This window comes from Gekko japonicus, unplaced genomic scaffold (genome assembly GCF_001447785.1).
Source record: "Gekko japonicus isolate JY-2015 unplaced genomic scaffold, Gekko_japonicus_V1.1 scaffold54, whole genome shotgun sequence".
Lineage (NCBI taxonomy): Eukaryota > Metazoa > Chordata > Lepidosauria > Squamata > Gekkonidae > Gekko > Gekko japonicus.
The window spans coordinates 1,585,985-1,601,908 of NW_015167058.1; the positions used below are offsets into that span (position 1 = coordinate 1,585,985).

At 44.9% G+C, this 15,924-nt stretch overlaps 1 protein-coding gene across 1 annotated transcript in view; it reads left to right on the plus strand.

The window, feature by feature from the left end:
* The window catches only part of CTDP1 (CTD phosphatase subunit 1), a 129,919-nt gene that overhangs the window by 25,780 nt on the left and 88,215 nt on the right, over positions 1–15,924 (plus strand). Inside the window, exon 5 of the mRNA XM_015412469.1 lies at positions 15,525–15,615. Coding sequence (XP_015267955.1) covers positions 15,525–15,615 — 91 coding nt within the window. The remainder of the gene's footprint in view (positions 1–15,524; positions 15,616–15,924) is intronic.

Here is a 15,924-nt window from a genome sequence, read left to right on the forward strand (position 1 = left end):
CCTGTTTCCTACCAAACAACACTTAACTCTGTAAAGAGACTGACTGAAGTGCAAACAACTTGAAACTCCAACAGCTACATATTTCGCTTAAGACAACCCTCAGGTTACCTATTCTTCCCACTCTCATTCGCGTGGTTATGAAGCACAATATAAGTTTTAGGCAATTCTCTTTTCAGAATGCCCTGATTGTCTGTTTATCCCACTTTGTTTTGGCTGACGAAGTGCCAGCAACCAAACTTTATGTCAGCTCTCTAACTCTGCTATATTCAACAAAACATTTAAAGAAACACAACCACTTAACTGAAATCATTACACAGGGTGTGATTCACACTTTACAGCAGCCCTCTGCTTAGCCCCACATAACCACACGGAATGTTATGACTACTCTCGTCGCCATTGCTGTGATGTCACGACCTGGTGTTCAGGCTTTCCTCTATAGGGGGTGGTGGCACAGTGCTCTCTGGGGAGCACGTGGGGAAAGGCGTTATCAGGTATGTGGCCCCTGACCATAAAGGGGTTTAAAAGTAAGTACCAGCACCCTGAAGCAAATTCGGTATGCTATTGGCAGCCAGTACAGTGCTTTCAGCACAGGCTGGATGTTGTCCTGCATAGGGAGACCCATCAGAAGCCTGGCTGCAGCATTTTGCACTAGGTGTAGTTTCTGGATTTGGGTCAAGGGCAGCCCCATGTAGAAAGCATTACAGTAGTCCAATCTCGAGGTGACCATCGCATGGATCACTGTCACCAAGTCATTGCATTTGAGGAAGAGAACCAACTGCCTAATCAGCCAGAGGTGGTGGAAAGGATCTAGAATGGAAGTGTCATCCAAAAGCTCTGTAGCTGAATTGCCATGGCCCTCTCAATTATTTTGCCCAAATAGGGTAGATTGGAGACCGGCTGGTAATTAGCCAATTCGGTCAGATCCAGAGATGGCTTTTTCAGGAGGAGACAAACCACAGCTTCCTTGAGTGCCCTAGGGAACTGTCCTTCTCAAAACCCATCACGGCTAGCTTTAATTAGCCATGATGGGCACGGGTCAAGGCAGCACATGGTAGGACGTACAGTTAAGAGCAGTTTGTCAACTTCTTCCAGGCTGAGTGGACTGAAATAATCCATAACCTGACTAGAAGATGTGCATGGAGCCTCGAGTTCACTTACCGTCTCAACTGTGGTGGGGAGGTCACGGCGGAGTGACAGGACTTTATCTGCAAAGTAGCTCTCAAAGACTTCACAGCCCGTGTCCAATTCCCTAACATTTGGTCTGCCTTGTGGCAGAACAGTCATAGACCGAATTATTCTAAATAATTGGGCTGGGCATGAGCTCGCATAATACTCTGCCATCTCATAAGAGCTCATAAATGTCCTATAAGATGTTCTTTTGGCTTCATCGTAGGTGCACCACTACTGTCTCTCTAGCCGTCTTAGCCTTCGCTTCATCAGCCGCAACTCCTGGGTAAACCAAGGAGCCAGCCTAGGTGAGGGCCCAGAGGGCGTTGGGGAGTGATCTCATTGATGGCTGCCAAGAGTCAGCTGTGCCAATCCTCCACAAGCTCAACTAACAAGCCGCCAGGGGGCATCGGATCCTGCAGAGCCATTTGAAGCCACATTGGGTCCATTTGGCTCCATGGGCAAGCTGAGATCTACTTGCCACCCAAGCAGGGTTGGGGTGAAACATTCAGATGGGCCTTCAGGGGCATGATTGTCCAACCATGGCACTTGCTGAGGCAGTGACCCAGTCCACTGACCCCTGCTGCGAAGATTAGATCGAGTGTGTGTTCAGTCCGGTGAGTGGAAGTCATTACATATTGGCAGAGTCCCAGCGCCACCACGGATGACACTAGGCCACATCGTCCGCATGGACATTGTAATCACACAGGTCAATCAATCTAGGGTGTTTCGATGCCCAGCCCGACACAGCCTCCACCAGGGATGGCAGGCTGTGGCCGGTTCTTTTTTCATCAAAAAACCAACGATAAAGTACAAGCAAAGACAAGTCTTACAGTAATTATGTTTTGTTGTCATCATTATTACTTTATGTTTGGTTTTTAATATATTTTTGCTGCTTTGCTGTTTTATTATCTGCAGTATGTGATTATTTTTAAAAGGAAATCTTTTTTGCCTTAAATTTTGTACAATAATGAAAACATTGTCCTCTGTTCTTAAAAAAATCAATAAAAAGGTGTTCAATCCTTTTATCTGGATCACATCTAACTATGGGGCTGGCTATCAGGGTGGTGGAGGCCAGATAATAATTTTTAATGAAGTCTTAGTTTTACATTTAAAACGCTAGCTTATCAGTAGGCTGACATTAAATTGTTTAGTAATTTGTCAGTTTTTGTCAGTATTTGGTCAGGTTTTTTGGAATTTTGGTCAGTAAAATCAGTATTTTTGACCCTCTGACTAGTTTCCACCCCTGGGTCTGGAGTCAGACTGGCTGTCCAACAACAGTTAGAGCTGGGTGTTGTCCACATACTGGTGACAACCCAGCCCATCCCTGCGGGCAATCTGGTCAAGGGGGTGCATATAGATGTTAAATAACATTGGGGAGAGTACAGCCCTTGGGGCACTCCGCAAACCAGAACTGGGACGCAGAGGTAGGCAATAGTAAGACACCTCTCTGAAACGTCCAAGCCCCACTAGGGGTTGCCAGAAATCAACCATGACTTCCAAGCATACACACACAAAATACCCCCCCCCCCAAAAAAAAAGATTTGTGTTTCCCCTGAGCATTTCGCATGTTGCCATACATTAGAAAATTACTTTTATTTCTTGTATTCTTGTTGTAATGAGCTTCTATTGGGGACATAAGCGGAGAGTTTAGAAAACTTAATAAATTCCGGCGAGTTAACTATATTCTCAATAGTCCATCTCTAATTATATGACTTCTTTCTTGTGTTACGTTTGTTTTAGTTGATTTCTTTATCCATAAATTTTTGTGTGTTTTTTTTTAAAAAAATTATTTTCTAGTGTACAAAACTACAGGGTCAGGGTAATGGAAAACCTAAAATAAGAGTAACAAGGATCCATAATACAGACATATAAAGTTATTGATACGTCACTGTTTTTTGTTTTCTTTTTAATACTTGCCCAAATGGGCAAAGTTTTTTTTTAAGGATTACACAAAACAAAACAAAAAGAGCAATACATTTTTAAAATATCTAGACATTGTCTCGCTCACAACATCTTTATATACATAGTTCCTTTTTCTTCCTTGTTTAACTTTATATTCCACAACAAATACCATTAATCAAAATTCTATTCTGAATATATCATTCATTTTTCTATATCCTATCTGCTATATCTATGCTACCCTATTATTAATCAGTTTTATAATCATAAAAATAGGAAGGGAAAGAAACAGGTGTTACAACAGTTTAACAGTTCTAATTTGGGCACATATTTCTTGTATAATAACAGTTTGGTCCCTTTAAGATATTCCTTCACCTTTTTAGCTTTCAAAATCCCATATACTTGCAAACTGAAGCATAGTATTTTATATTTTTCTTAGCTTTACAATGCCAATATGTTTTCACCTTACTCAATGTAACTCCCTCTTTTCTCTCACAATAATAAATCATTACGTCTTCTCTAGGTGATCAGTCCATTACTATTTTTTTTCTCTGTAAAGCCCACTCTAAAACTCAAACTGTCCTATAAGTTTTTTGTGACACAGAGTGTTGGACTGGATGGGCCTTTGGCCTGATCCAACATTGGCGTCTCTTATGTTCTTATGTTCTTATTACTTATAACTTTCACTAATCAATTGGAACAATAAAATAGTCAATATTTATAACTATAGTCAATCATTTTGCAAGTGTCAGTATAGGTTCAAAGGGAAAAAAAGAATAAAGATATAATATATAGACATGTATTTCTTAGCATTTATGGTTACCGTTTGAATAAACCTTTGTCTCATTGACCAGTTAAGCCATGCAAACAGTCATATTATGTATAAGTTCAGAGTAAAGAAAGAGGAAGGAGAGAGGGGAAAAAAGACCAGTATTCTTAGCAGTTAGATTTCCACTTTGTCACCTTGATCAGTTAAAACATGCAAGCAGTCAAGATATGTTGTTACAAATACTTATAAAATATAAGTTTCTTTTGTTTTCTCTGCAAATGTCTCCCCAAAATCGTTAGTATTATATGCCTCCGATCTTTGAAGGTCTCCTCCTCTTTAGTCTTGCTTATGGAATAACGCATGAAATCCTATCTCACCAACTCAGCAAGTGATGTCTTATATCCAGCCACTATCAAAGTCTCTGAGGAATCTCCAAAGTTACAGCTAAATAAATCTCTCATTCTGAGCTCCTCGCTTTGTAAAGTATGTGACGTCATCTGTGCTTGGTCGTCTTGCACTTCAAAAAACATGATTTCTTCTCTTTCAAAGATTTCTTACAGGGCTTGGCAGACAGGAGCCGTAATCTTTTTTTCCAGTTGTAGCTTAAAGAGATCCCAATATTTCTCCCAGTCATCTAGCAGCTGTAATATGTTTCCAAAGGGATTTTCCTCCTTTTGTATCACATTTGAAAAGGCCATCACGCTCCTGAACAGGCAGCCTCCACAATTCTGTGAACTACGCAGGTAGAAAAGTCGCGGTCACCATTTTGCAAGCCTGTCCTCCTTTCAGTAAATCAAATCAGCCACTTAAGATTAGTCTCTGTAGAAATCTTTTCCCAGCTAGCAGATAGAAGATTTTAGTGCAAAGTTTAGCCCCTCAATTTTAAAAGTGAAGAACTCCCCCAAACTCTGTCAAGCGGCAGACGCGGGAGTCAGCTCCCTTTGCTTCTGGGGAAGATTTATGGGGTCAATCAAATGTTCTTTTCCAAGTTTCCAGTTCGTAAAAAAGGCAAAATTACTCACTGAGTCTTCGCCAAGGGTGTTAGTGACGAGGTAATGAGGCCCTTGTATGGGGTAGTTACAACTTTCCAGTCGTGCTAACGCGGCTGGTCTTTAGGAGCTTCTGCTTCAAGACAATCTGATTCCATCTCCTGCTGTTGCCACAGGCAGGGGGCTCAGATGACAGTCTTCTGCCACCAGTTTCCTACACCCGAGGTACTGGAGAGACTCCTGACCCGTCCGGTGTGTTCGGAAAGGTCAAAAAAGTCCACTAAAAAGCTCCAAAAGCTAGTGAAACTCAGAGACAGCCCTGAGTATTTAACTAGGTTGTTGCACCAAAGCCCCCCCTCTCCGATACGTCACTGTTAACATAGTAGTAGCACATGAAGATTACTGATGCAAAAATGTCAATCAAGCAATCACAATCTCTTCAGCTAAAGTGTAAATATCATACAATTGAAGTTATGCGTTAAAATAGATACCAGGCTATCAGAGTTGAGCTATTTTATAATTTCCTTTCCTCTTATCAAAGTCCAAATTAATTTTTAATTCTGCTTCAAAATTAAAAAGTTTTGCCAGACTCTTTGAGATGGTATCGCAGCCGCCTTCTTCTTCGTCTTCATCTTCTTCTTTGTCTTCTTCTTCATCCTCCACTTTCTCAGGTCCATCTTTCGCTTTCTGTTATAGCTTCAGGAACATCCGCTTTATTTCTTTCTCGCTGAAATTTCTTTGAGTTCCTTTTGCAACGTGTCCCGCTTGACGTTAAGGTTGGTCATCTGGTCCAGTAGAGGGCACAAAGCTACAGCAGTCAGTTTGGGAGAGTCTGTGGTTACTTCTGGTCTGGTGACCGGCGATGCTGTGCTGGCAGTTCGTATTATAAGTTTCGCTTTCAACGCCATTTTTCTCTCTCACTGTGTCATTGTTTATATAAGAGGAAAGTTTAAAAGTTCTCCGTAAGTCTGGAATTTATCGCTTTCTTACTCGTCCGCCGCACACTTCATTGCAATCCGCTTCCTTCGAGCTGCCCTTTCAGCCTCCCGTTTTAAACTCAGTCATTTCGGGATCAGACATTCCACTCCCCCTTCCGCTTGTTTGGGGCTTTGGGGCAGCTTTACTAGTAACGATTTATCGATTGTTTGCTGGATCGTACTTGCATTCGCTAGTATGTAGAGAGGATAGTTTCGCGGGATCCTTATACGCTCTGTCCGGTGTGTGCCTCTTGGTGCCGTGCTGGCTCCGTGCCACGGGGGCCTATTGTGCCTCAATCCTTTGGCTGCCGCCTTGGGAGAGGCACCTCTCACACCCCAGGCTGAGGCCCCCCTACAAGGGGTCTGGAGGGTCCAAGATCAACTCGGACCCCCCCCATCAGCACATTTGATGGAGCACACCCGCACAGCAAGTCGCCAAAACCGGAAGTCTCTTTAGCCATAAGTAATTGTGTAAACCTTTATCTAGGTCTGCTGATTCAAGTTTTACCATTCTTTGTCTTAGATTTTTAATCCAATCTACAATCCAAGCCAGGCCTGCTGCTTGATAATATAATGCAATGCTACTTTTACATTGATTTGCTCTTGTACTGCTCAGATTTTTATCTTTTGCTGCTTCATTGCCTTTTTCTATCCAAAAAGGCTGAAGTTTTCTTTTTTTTTAAGTTGTTGTGGTTGGGCAGCTCGGAGGGAGGACAGAGTGAGGTAGTGTCAGGTTCCACAGCAAGTCACTCTTCACACACATTTCCTAAGAAGCGTTATGCTTTATTAGTGTACAAGACTGGTACCATATCTACAGGATTATTGTTAGGAATAACTAGAAGGTGGGAACATCCCAATACATATAGCTGGGCAAGGCAACTAGCTAAGCAAATGAACTTTGAGCGCGCACGCAGGCGGGAGTACTCCCGGCGGGAGATTACATAATGAGCGGGAGAGTCGCAGGGTTTCCTGAGAGCAGAAAGATTCACACCAAAAGTGAACCGCAAGCCCTCCCTACCTCACAAGGCCAGACTGATAATGGTGTCTAGCTCCCACGGTCTCCCTGGCATGTTTACTGCAAGCTGCTGAGCTGCATGCCAGCGGGAACAGGGTAGGGCAGAATACCCTTAATGGCAGCTAGCTGACATCCTGCCCCCTCAAAAACACGTCATCCCCCCCACAGCCGACAGGGGACCACCCGGTTTTTCTGAGAATTGAGCATAAAATTTTCGTAGGACTTTGGGGGCCCGCACGTCTTTTCCCGCCACCCACTCCTGATGTTCAGGACCCCAATGCAGCCATTCCACCAGGTAGAACAATTTCCCACGTTTCATTTTAGAGTCCAAAATTGCAGATATTGCATGATGTTCCTCCCCTTCCACCAGAATTGGGGGTGGCCGAGCTGGTTCCAGGCGCCAGGGATTAGATGTTGGGCAAGGCTTGAGTAAGCTGAAATGGAAAATTGGATGAATGTTCCGCAAGTTCTTAGGCAAGTCCAATTCAACAGTCACTTCATTAATCAGCCTAACAACTTTAAACGGCCCAATGTATTTCCACGCCAACTTTCGGCACGACTGTGACAAACGTAGGTTTTTAGTAGACACATATACAGAGTCCCCAGGCTGCAGAGCCGAACCCTCCACCCTCTTCTTGTCAGCCTGGTGTTTGTAAGCAGCTTTAACCATGTCCAAAGCTTCGCAGATCTTGGGCCACGCGTCTCGTAACGCAGAGCTCCATTCAGAAGCCTCCCCCCCTTTCCGCGGAGTGGAAGTCAGAAAGGGGATCGGGGGGCTGCCATAACCAAATGCCGCTTTGAATGTTGACATTCCTGTAGAAGCGTGGTAAGAATTGTTATAACAAAATTCAGCAAGAGTCAGTAGGTCTGTCCAATCATCCTGTTGGAAGTTTGTGAAACACCTCAAATATTGTTCAAGCGTTTGATTAACCCGTTCGGACTGGCCACCAGTCTCTGGATGATAACCACTGCTCAGGCCCCATTCAATGCCTAAGTTCCAGGAGCTCACCCCAAAACTTTGAAACAAATTGGGGGCCCCTGTCCATTATTATTTTGGTAGGTAGTGTGTGGAGCCTGACCACATGGTTGAGGAAAGCTTTGGCCAAAGTCCAAGCCGTTGGCACACAGGGGAAAGGAATGAAATGAGCCTGCTTGGAGAATAAACACAACCACCCAGATTACTGTTGTGGCCTTGCTGGGAGGTGAATTGGTAATGAAGTCCATGGAAATAACCTCCCATGGTCTATTTGGCGTTAGTATGGTTTCAGTAATCCGGGGGGGCTTCCCCTTTCTGGGTTAAACATAATGCACGTTTGACAGGAGTGTACAAATAGAGACAAATCCTTGTTCATGTGGGGCCACCAGAAGGTGTATTGTAGGAGATGTAGTGATTTCACAAAACCTGTGTGGCCAGCCGGTTTAGATCCATGCACTAGCCCCATAATTTCCCCCCGCAACAGGTTTGGAACAGTTTTGTGTCTTTATACCAACAACCATTCAGCCCCAGCACTAACTCCCCCCCCCACCTCCACTTCCCGCTTGTCGAGCTCCGAAAAGGCGGCGGCGAATTTGGCCTCCCTTCCCCCAGGAGGGGAGGGCAGAAAGGAGGAAAGTTTAGCCTGCCTCCGCGTCATCACCGCCCTGCCCAGGTGGAAAGGTGTAAACATAGACTCTAGGACCTCCTCCCGCCGGCTTTTGTGCTGCGGGAGGCGGGACAATGTATCTGCCAGCGAGTTCGCTTTCCCTGGGAAATGGTGGAGAGTGAATCGAAACTTAGAGAAAAAATCAGCCCATCGGAATTGCTTGGCATTAAGTTACGGGGGGTGCGAAGCATTTCAAGGTTCTTGTGATCTGTCCACACTTCAAACAGCACCCTTGCCCCTTCCAGCCAGTGTCTCCATGTCGAGAGAGCCAGACGGATTGCCCCAGCTTCCCTGTCCCAAACTGACCAATTGCGCTCGGTGTCGGTGAATTTACGAGACACGTAGGCTAAGGGATGGAGTTTGCCATCCGCACCTTCTTGCAAAATTGCCCCACCCATAGCCACGTCAGAGGTGTCCGTTTGCACCACAAACTTTTTAGTTTCGTCCGGGTGCGCAAGGATGGGCTCAGTGGTGAAAAGGGTTTTCAGTTTGTCGAATGCCTCCTGGCATTCCGGGGTCCACAGCAACTTAGCCCCTGGCTTAGTAGCTTCAGGACCCTTCCCCTTCGTTTTCAACAAGTCAGTGAGGGGTAATGGAAATTGGCAAACCCTAAAAAAAATTGTAGTTGCCGGCGAGTTCTGGGGGCCTCCCACCCCAAAATGTCTTTAACCTTCCCCCGGTCCATTTCTATGCCCAGTGGGGAGATGTGGTAGCCCAAGAAATCAATTTCCGGTGTGTGGAACTCGCACTTAGACAGTTTGGCGAACAGTTTGTGCTTGTGCAACTTTCTGAGGACCTCTCTCACCAACCGCACATGGGAGGTCTTGTCGGGGGAGTAAATCAGAATGTCATCCAAGAAAACAAGCACCCCATTAAACAGGTGCTCATCCAACACTTCATTTATTAAATTCATGAAGACCCCCAGGGGCCCCTGAAGTCCGAAAGGCATCACCAGATATTCGAACTGCCCTAGAGGAGTATTGAAAGCAGTCTTATACACATCCCCTTCTCTTATGCGCACCCAAAAGTAAGCGTCGCGCAAATCAAGCTTGGAAAAGATTTTCCCTTTAGCCACTTCAGTGAGGAGATCCTTGATCAATAGCATTGGGTACGCATTTGTAGAGGAGACAGCATTTAACCCCTATAGTCTATGCATAGACGCAAACCCCCATCCTTCTTTTTCTGGAAGAGAACAGGAGCTGCGTACGGGGAGGAAGCGGGTCGGATGAAACCTCGCGCAAGGTTTTTGTCAATAAACTTCTGCAACTCCACTTTCTCCCAGGGGCTCATGGCATAGATTTTTCCCCTTTGGCATTTTGTGCCCTGGCAGCAGCTCCATGGCACAGTTAGAATTGCGGTGGGGGGGCAGCTCATCACCTTCGGCTTCGCCAAACACCTGAGCCAGATCCCTATATTCCCGTGGGATTTGTTTTAGTTCCTCGGCAGCTAAGCACGCTCAAACCTGGTCACTGACAGGCGTCACCCCCCACTTTGGGTTCCAGAAGTGGCTGTTGCATCTGGGGGAGATGAACTTTACCACTCTGTCCCCCCACAAAATATATGGATCATGCCCATGGAGCCAAGGGTTTTCCAGTACCAAGGGGAATCTAGCCCCAGGAGCCACATAAAGGTCCTTTCCTCCCAATGGTCCCCTCCCCCATGCGTAACGGTACAGTCTCGTATTTACAGGGTTCTTTCATCGGGGATCCATCCATTTGGGTAAATACTAAGGGCTCGGTCAACCTGACCACATCTGCATCCAAGACAGCGACCAGGGAGGGGTTAATTAAATCTCGCCCGCACCCCGAGTCGATGAGGCCCCGGACCCTGATGTGCGTGCCTAGTGTGGGATTTATCAAAGTCACAGTCATGAAAAAGAGGAGTGGGTAGTTGCTCACCACTTCTGGCGCTTCCATTGTGGGGTCCTGCTGCTCTGCGCCACTTACAGCAGGACCTGGCCTTTTCCCGCCGGTTCCGTCTCCTCCTCCCCGCTTGACTCATACTCCACTTCGGCTTGAAGGGCGCGAGGCCCTTTCGCTTTCGCTGTACTCCTCCTAGGGGTGAAGTCGCTCCTGCGCTTGTCACCTTCTTTCCCCGGCACACCTCTACCTTCTCCCAAAGGGCAGTTAGCGGCGAAATGGCCACGATTCCCACATCTAAGGCACAGCCCTTGTTTCATCCGCTGCTCCCTTACCGACGGCCCCGCGGCCCCGGCTTTTGCTTTGGGGTGGGGATGCACCGACGTTGTTCTTTCACCCGTGACTGTGTTATCCAGGCGCATAGTGCACAAACGGCTCTCGGCACTCTCAGCCTCATGCATCCACGCGTCGAAGGTCCGTGGGTCTCGGGTCCCCAGAACCGCATTTCGGATCTCCGTGTTCAGGCCCAACCTGTACTGCTGGGCAAACACGGGGTCAGTCCAGTCCCGGATTTTGGCCGCCTGCCGATGAAATACAGTGGAATACTCCTGAACCGTTAACTTGCCTTGCTTGAACGTCCGGAGGAACGCCTCTGCTTTTCCCCCGCCGTGCAGTCTTTGAACCGGGCTCGCAGCGCCCACATAAAGGCATCAACGCTCTCTAACTCCCTCACTTCCAGGATGTGGAGCCCCACATACCAGCTCGTCGCTGCACCTCGCAGGCGGGAAGCGATAAAATCAACTTGCGTCTCCTCGTCGGGAAACAAGTGAGCCGAGCATTCAACAAACTTCATCACCCGCATGATAAAGAACGACAGGTTCTCTGGGTTGCCATGAAACGTTACATCCAGCAAGTCTTTAGGTTGTGGCATCGCCGGGGGAGGGGGGGCGGCAGTGGAGGTGGCGGCGGGACCAGCAGACCAGGACCCGGGGCTGGCGGGGGGCGCTGTGGCGGCACCTGAGGGGCGGCCAGTTGGGTCTGCACCGCTCGGGCCAGTATTCCCGGTAGGTTATGGTCCCATGTCACGCATAATACTGCGACAGTCCAGTTCCAACACATCCTGTCTCCCATCCACGTCCAAACCTGGACTCACCGACGATCTCAGTGGGAATGAGATGGGTCGACTCGGGGTCATTCCAAAGCTCCTGGAGCTAGACCGCGGGTCAAAGATGCTGTCCCGACTCCTACTCCTAATCCCTGGTACCAACCAGGTAGTTTGCGTGGAGTCGCCTAGATGCCTGTTCCAATCCCTCTCTTTACGGCGGTAGGTCACCCCTCTTCCCAGATGCACTGGGATGAACGAGATTGTCGATCTCGGGATGACCCCTCCATCCGTAGAGGCTGGCACGCCGGGGCTTCGCATTGTTATTGGCACCCCCATTCCCGCCGTGGTGGTCGGGAGCATCATCGCCCCCCCCCGTGGTAGTTGGAGTAGGGGCCGCCGTTGTGATCGGGGTAGGTGCTGCCGTTGTTGTCGGGGTAGGTACTGCCATTGTGATCGGGGTAGCGCCCCCTGTCCCACCGGGACCGCTCATCTCGTTCTCGAGAGACTCGGCTCGATGGAGAATCGCAACGGATTTCTAACAATTTCTGTCAGGTTCCACAGCAAGTCACTCTTCACACACGTTTCCTAAGAAGCATTATGCTTTATTAGTGTTCAAGACTGGTACCATATTCACAGGATTATTGTTAGGAATAACTAGAAGGCGGGAACATCCCAATACATATAGCTGGGCAAGGCAACTAGCTAAGCAGATGAACTTTGAGTGCGTGTGCGGGAATTCTCCCGGCGGGAGATTACATAATGAGCGGGAGAGTCACAGGGTTTCCTGAGAGCAGAAAGATTCACACCAAATGTGGACCGCAAACCCTCCCTACTTCACAAGGCCAGACTGATAACGGCGTCTAGCTCCCACGGTCTCCCTGGCATGTTTACTGCAAGCTGCTGAGCTGCATGCAAGCGGGAACAGGGAAGGGCAGAATACCCATAAATGGCAGCTAGCTGACAGGTAGTACCATTGGAAAGCACCATCAGTAGCTTAATGTAGCTGTAGTTTTGTTCTGGTCTGTGCTTCCATCCCTGTGCAGAAAGTCGCAAGGGTTGCTACTGAACAGAATGAGATTTCATGATATGCCACAGTTCACAAGGCAAGAACAAACCATGCTTTAGAATACCATTTTACTTTCCACCATTTGTTCAACAGCCTGTATTGAGACATCACACTAACCTCAAGTTTAATTTAACCATGACTTATAAATTGGTTTTATTGTGAAGTCAAAATATAGCCAAAACATATAGTTAATCTTTTCAAGTGAACAAAAAGGAAGATATTCCATTGCCTGTTAAGGAACTAGGACTTTAAGGCTGTTGCTGATCTAACTGTTTGTTGTAAAAGTTTATGTATAGAAATGTAAACTGGCCAGAAGAGAGAGGAATTCTTAGGAATTCCTTAGCTGTGTTAATTATAGAAATGATATAATTTAAAAAATGAATGAAATTATGTTTTCTAAAGTCTGTTCTAAATCAAGACTTGATCTGAACAGTTTGTTTTTCCTATTGATTGGGATTCTGGGCATGGAGCTCACAGATCCACTGAAAACAATTATTGTATTTATCGACTTTTTACTTTTAATCCTAAATGTCTGATTCATTTAAATACCTGGAGATCTGTAACTGACAACCAGAAATCTAGCAACTGGTAGGCCATTGTCAAATCTATCCTCTGTTGCAAGCTGATATGTAAGCACTGACCTTCTGCTACTCTTGCTAAAGATTTCTGGTTGTGATTAGAGTGAAGCCTGCAGAAAAATGAATAAGGTGCTCCCTGGCAGCTCTGAAGCATGTACCAATGGAAGGGAGAGGAGTGTCTCAAACCTTGTGCTAGACTCAGTCCACTGACCAGTCTAGTTGGCAAGCGTAACTTGGTGTTGTTTATGTAGATAGGGCTAGAAGAATAGCAGACCATGTATGTAAATCTTTAATCACTGTAAGTTTAATTAAAATATTTATACTTTATTCTTCTTTTCCAAGTAATAATTCCACTTTGATAAGCCTTTCATATTTCTAAGTTTAATGGTGATGGTTCTCTCTAGCTAATTCTTTCAATTCATTATGCCTAGGTACTGCAAGGGTCTCACAACAGGGATGATCGTACATGAATTTGCTGAAATTCTTAAGCATAGTCGGGTGAGTTAAGGTTGAGCTTCTATCCTTAACTCTCACATTTTCTTGCTTTCATGGGTTTTAAGTTATTCCTGTAACACACGTGACATTTCTGTCCTACATGCATCAATTTTTAGTAAGTGATCAAAGGGGTTGTATCCTTGAAGCCTCGTATAAGGACTTCTAGAATGTGTTATGCAGTCACCCCTGAATAGCTGAGACCCTTTGTTGAATCAATATCATTGAAGCACTATATTTGAAAATAAAATCTCACAATTCAGCCGGGACACTGTTGTGAAACAGCTTTTTGAGATACTTGGCAGTGTTATTTGTTTAAAAAGAAAGTTTACTCTGGTCATCTCCAGGATATATACTAGTACAGGTTCACACATCTTGTGCTGACAAAGCTAACTGCAGCTTACCGGACATGTATATGTAACAAACAATGGCAATACAGATTTAGTATACCAGACATGTATGGCAGCTCAGTAAACTATCTGGTCTCACTATTTGCCTGGGATTGCAAACAGAAGGATATTTAAGAATACTTACCAATTACAAAATAATACTTTGTTTGTAATCCCAACCAAAATAAAACCAAGTGGCTTATTCAACTGCCATAGATGCTGGGCAGGCTGTGTTCCATTTGTAGAACCAGTTAAGCAGATTTAACAACATATGAAGAGCCCTGCCAGATCAGACCAGTGGTCCATCTAGTCCAGCATCCTGTCTCACACAGTGGCTAGCCAGTTCCTCTGGTGGGCCAACAACAGGTCCTAAAGGCCAAGTCTTCCTCTTATTAGTTGCTGTAGATTTTCCGGGATGCTGTAGATTTTCTGGGATTTTCCTCCTCTTATGTTGCCTCCTGGCTCTGGAATTCAGAAGTTTAGTGCCTCTAAATGTGGAGGTTCACCTCAGTCACCATGGCTAGTAGCCATTGATAGACTTCTCCTCCATGAATCTATCTAACCACCTTTTAAAACTGTTTATTCCTGTGGCCATCACTACATCCTCTGGTAGTGAATTCCACATTTTAATAACTCTTTGTGTAAAGCAGTATTTCTTTTTGGCCGCCCTGAATCTACTGCCCATCAGATTCACTGGATGCCCTCAAGAATTTGTATTGCACAGTAGAAAACCTGATTTTTTCTGAAAGCTTTTATGAAACTGCTCTTCATTTATAAAAGGAGAAAATTACATGGATAATTTCTGTGTGAGAATACCTGTTATACAAACTGATCGTACCACTTCAAAAGCAACTTTCTAAAGGCTGAGGAACAATTGACATAAAATCAGGTTTTGTTATTGGGTGGGGGGAACACATTTCAAGAGTACATAGTGGTACTTATGCACAGATCTTACAAGTATAACTTAAAACCTGCAAATGCAAGAATTCTAGTTTAGTCTCCCCCTGATTTGCCCATTTTGCTTAAGCATTGTAGCATATTTTCCATTGCTTTGACTCTCTGCAATCCCAAGGCATAATGTAGAATAGAAAAGGACAGCAGTCCTGAGATTTGCTATGGAAACATGTGAGTGTTTACGATTACTAGTAGGTGTACCAGTGCAGTATCTCAAACATGATATTAAACAAGCTGTCTTAAAGATCTGGTTATACAGCTATAATCTTTAAACCTGTGGTTATACAGCTATAATCTTTAAACCTGTGGTTTGTGTCTGACAAGGTCACATACAACCAAACGCATTCAGAGATCATGTTCCAAGTTATCGTGATCCATAGATATAATTTGGAAATAGCATGACTTTCTTAATACAATAGTATTTAGTGTTTGTTTGGTAGGTAGATATATTTGAGAGTCCCATTCATATTTCAATTTAAAGTATATCTTTGGCAAGATCATGCGGGATTCCAGAGAGAATGGCATATAGTGTGGAAAAGAGAATAATATATAAAATATTTGAGAATAATATATAAAATACTTGAAAGACACTAATTTCAGACTGTTTTCCCTTTGAAAGGGTTCTTGGATCCTGAAAAGAAGCTTTTTTCTCATCGAATATTGTCAAGGGACGAATGTATTGATCCATACTCTAAAACTGGGAACCTTAGGTATGTATTGGGAGGGGGAGGACTGCTTTTTGGTGACATGAATGGCTTACTTCTAGAAACGACAAAACTGTAGAAGTCACATTCTTGTGATATTTTTAATTATTTTTTCTCCTCCAAATCTTCCATTTCTGTCCATGTCTGTATACACAAATGCTTGCTTTTAATGTAAAGCAGTAATATTCAGAGTAGCATGACAGAAATTGATGACAATTGCCCTAGCTTTTCAAAACTACAGTTTAAAGCTAAATTTCAGCAACTGTTCTGTCAGAATCTTCTGTAAGTAGTCTGAAAATTTGGTATTTCATATAG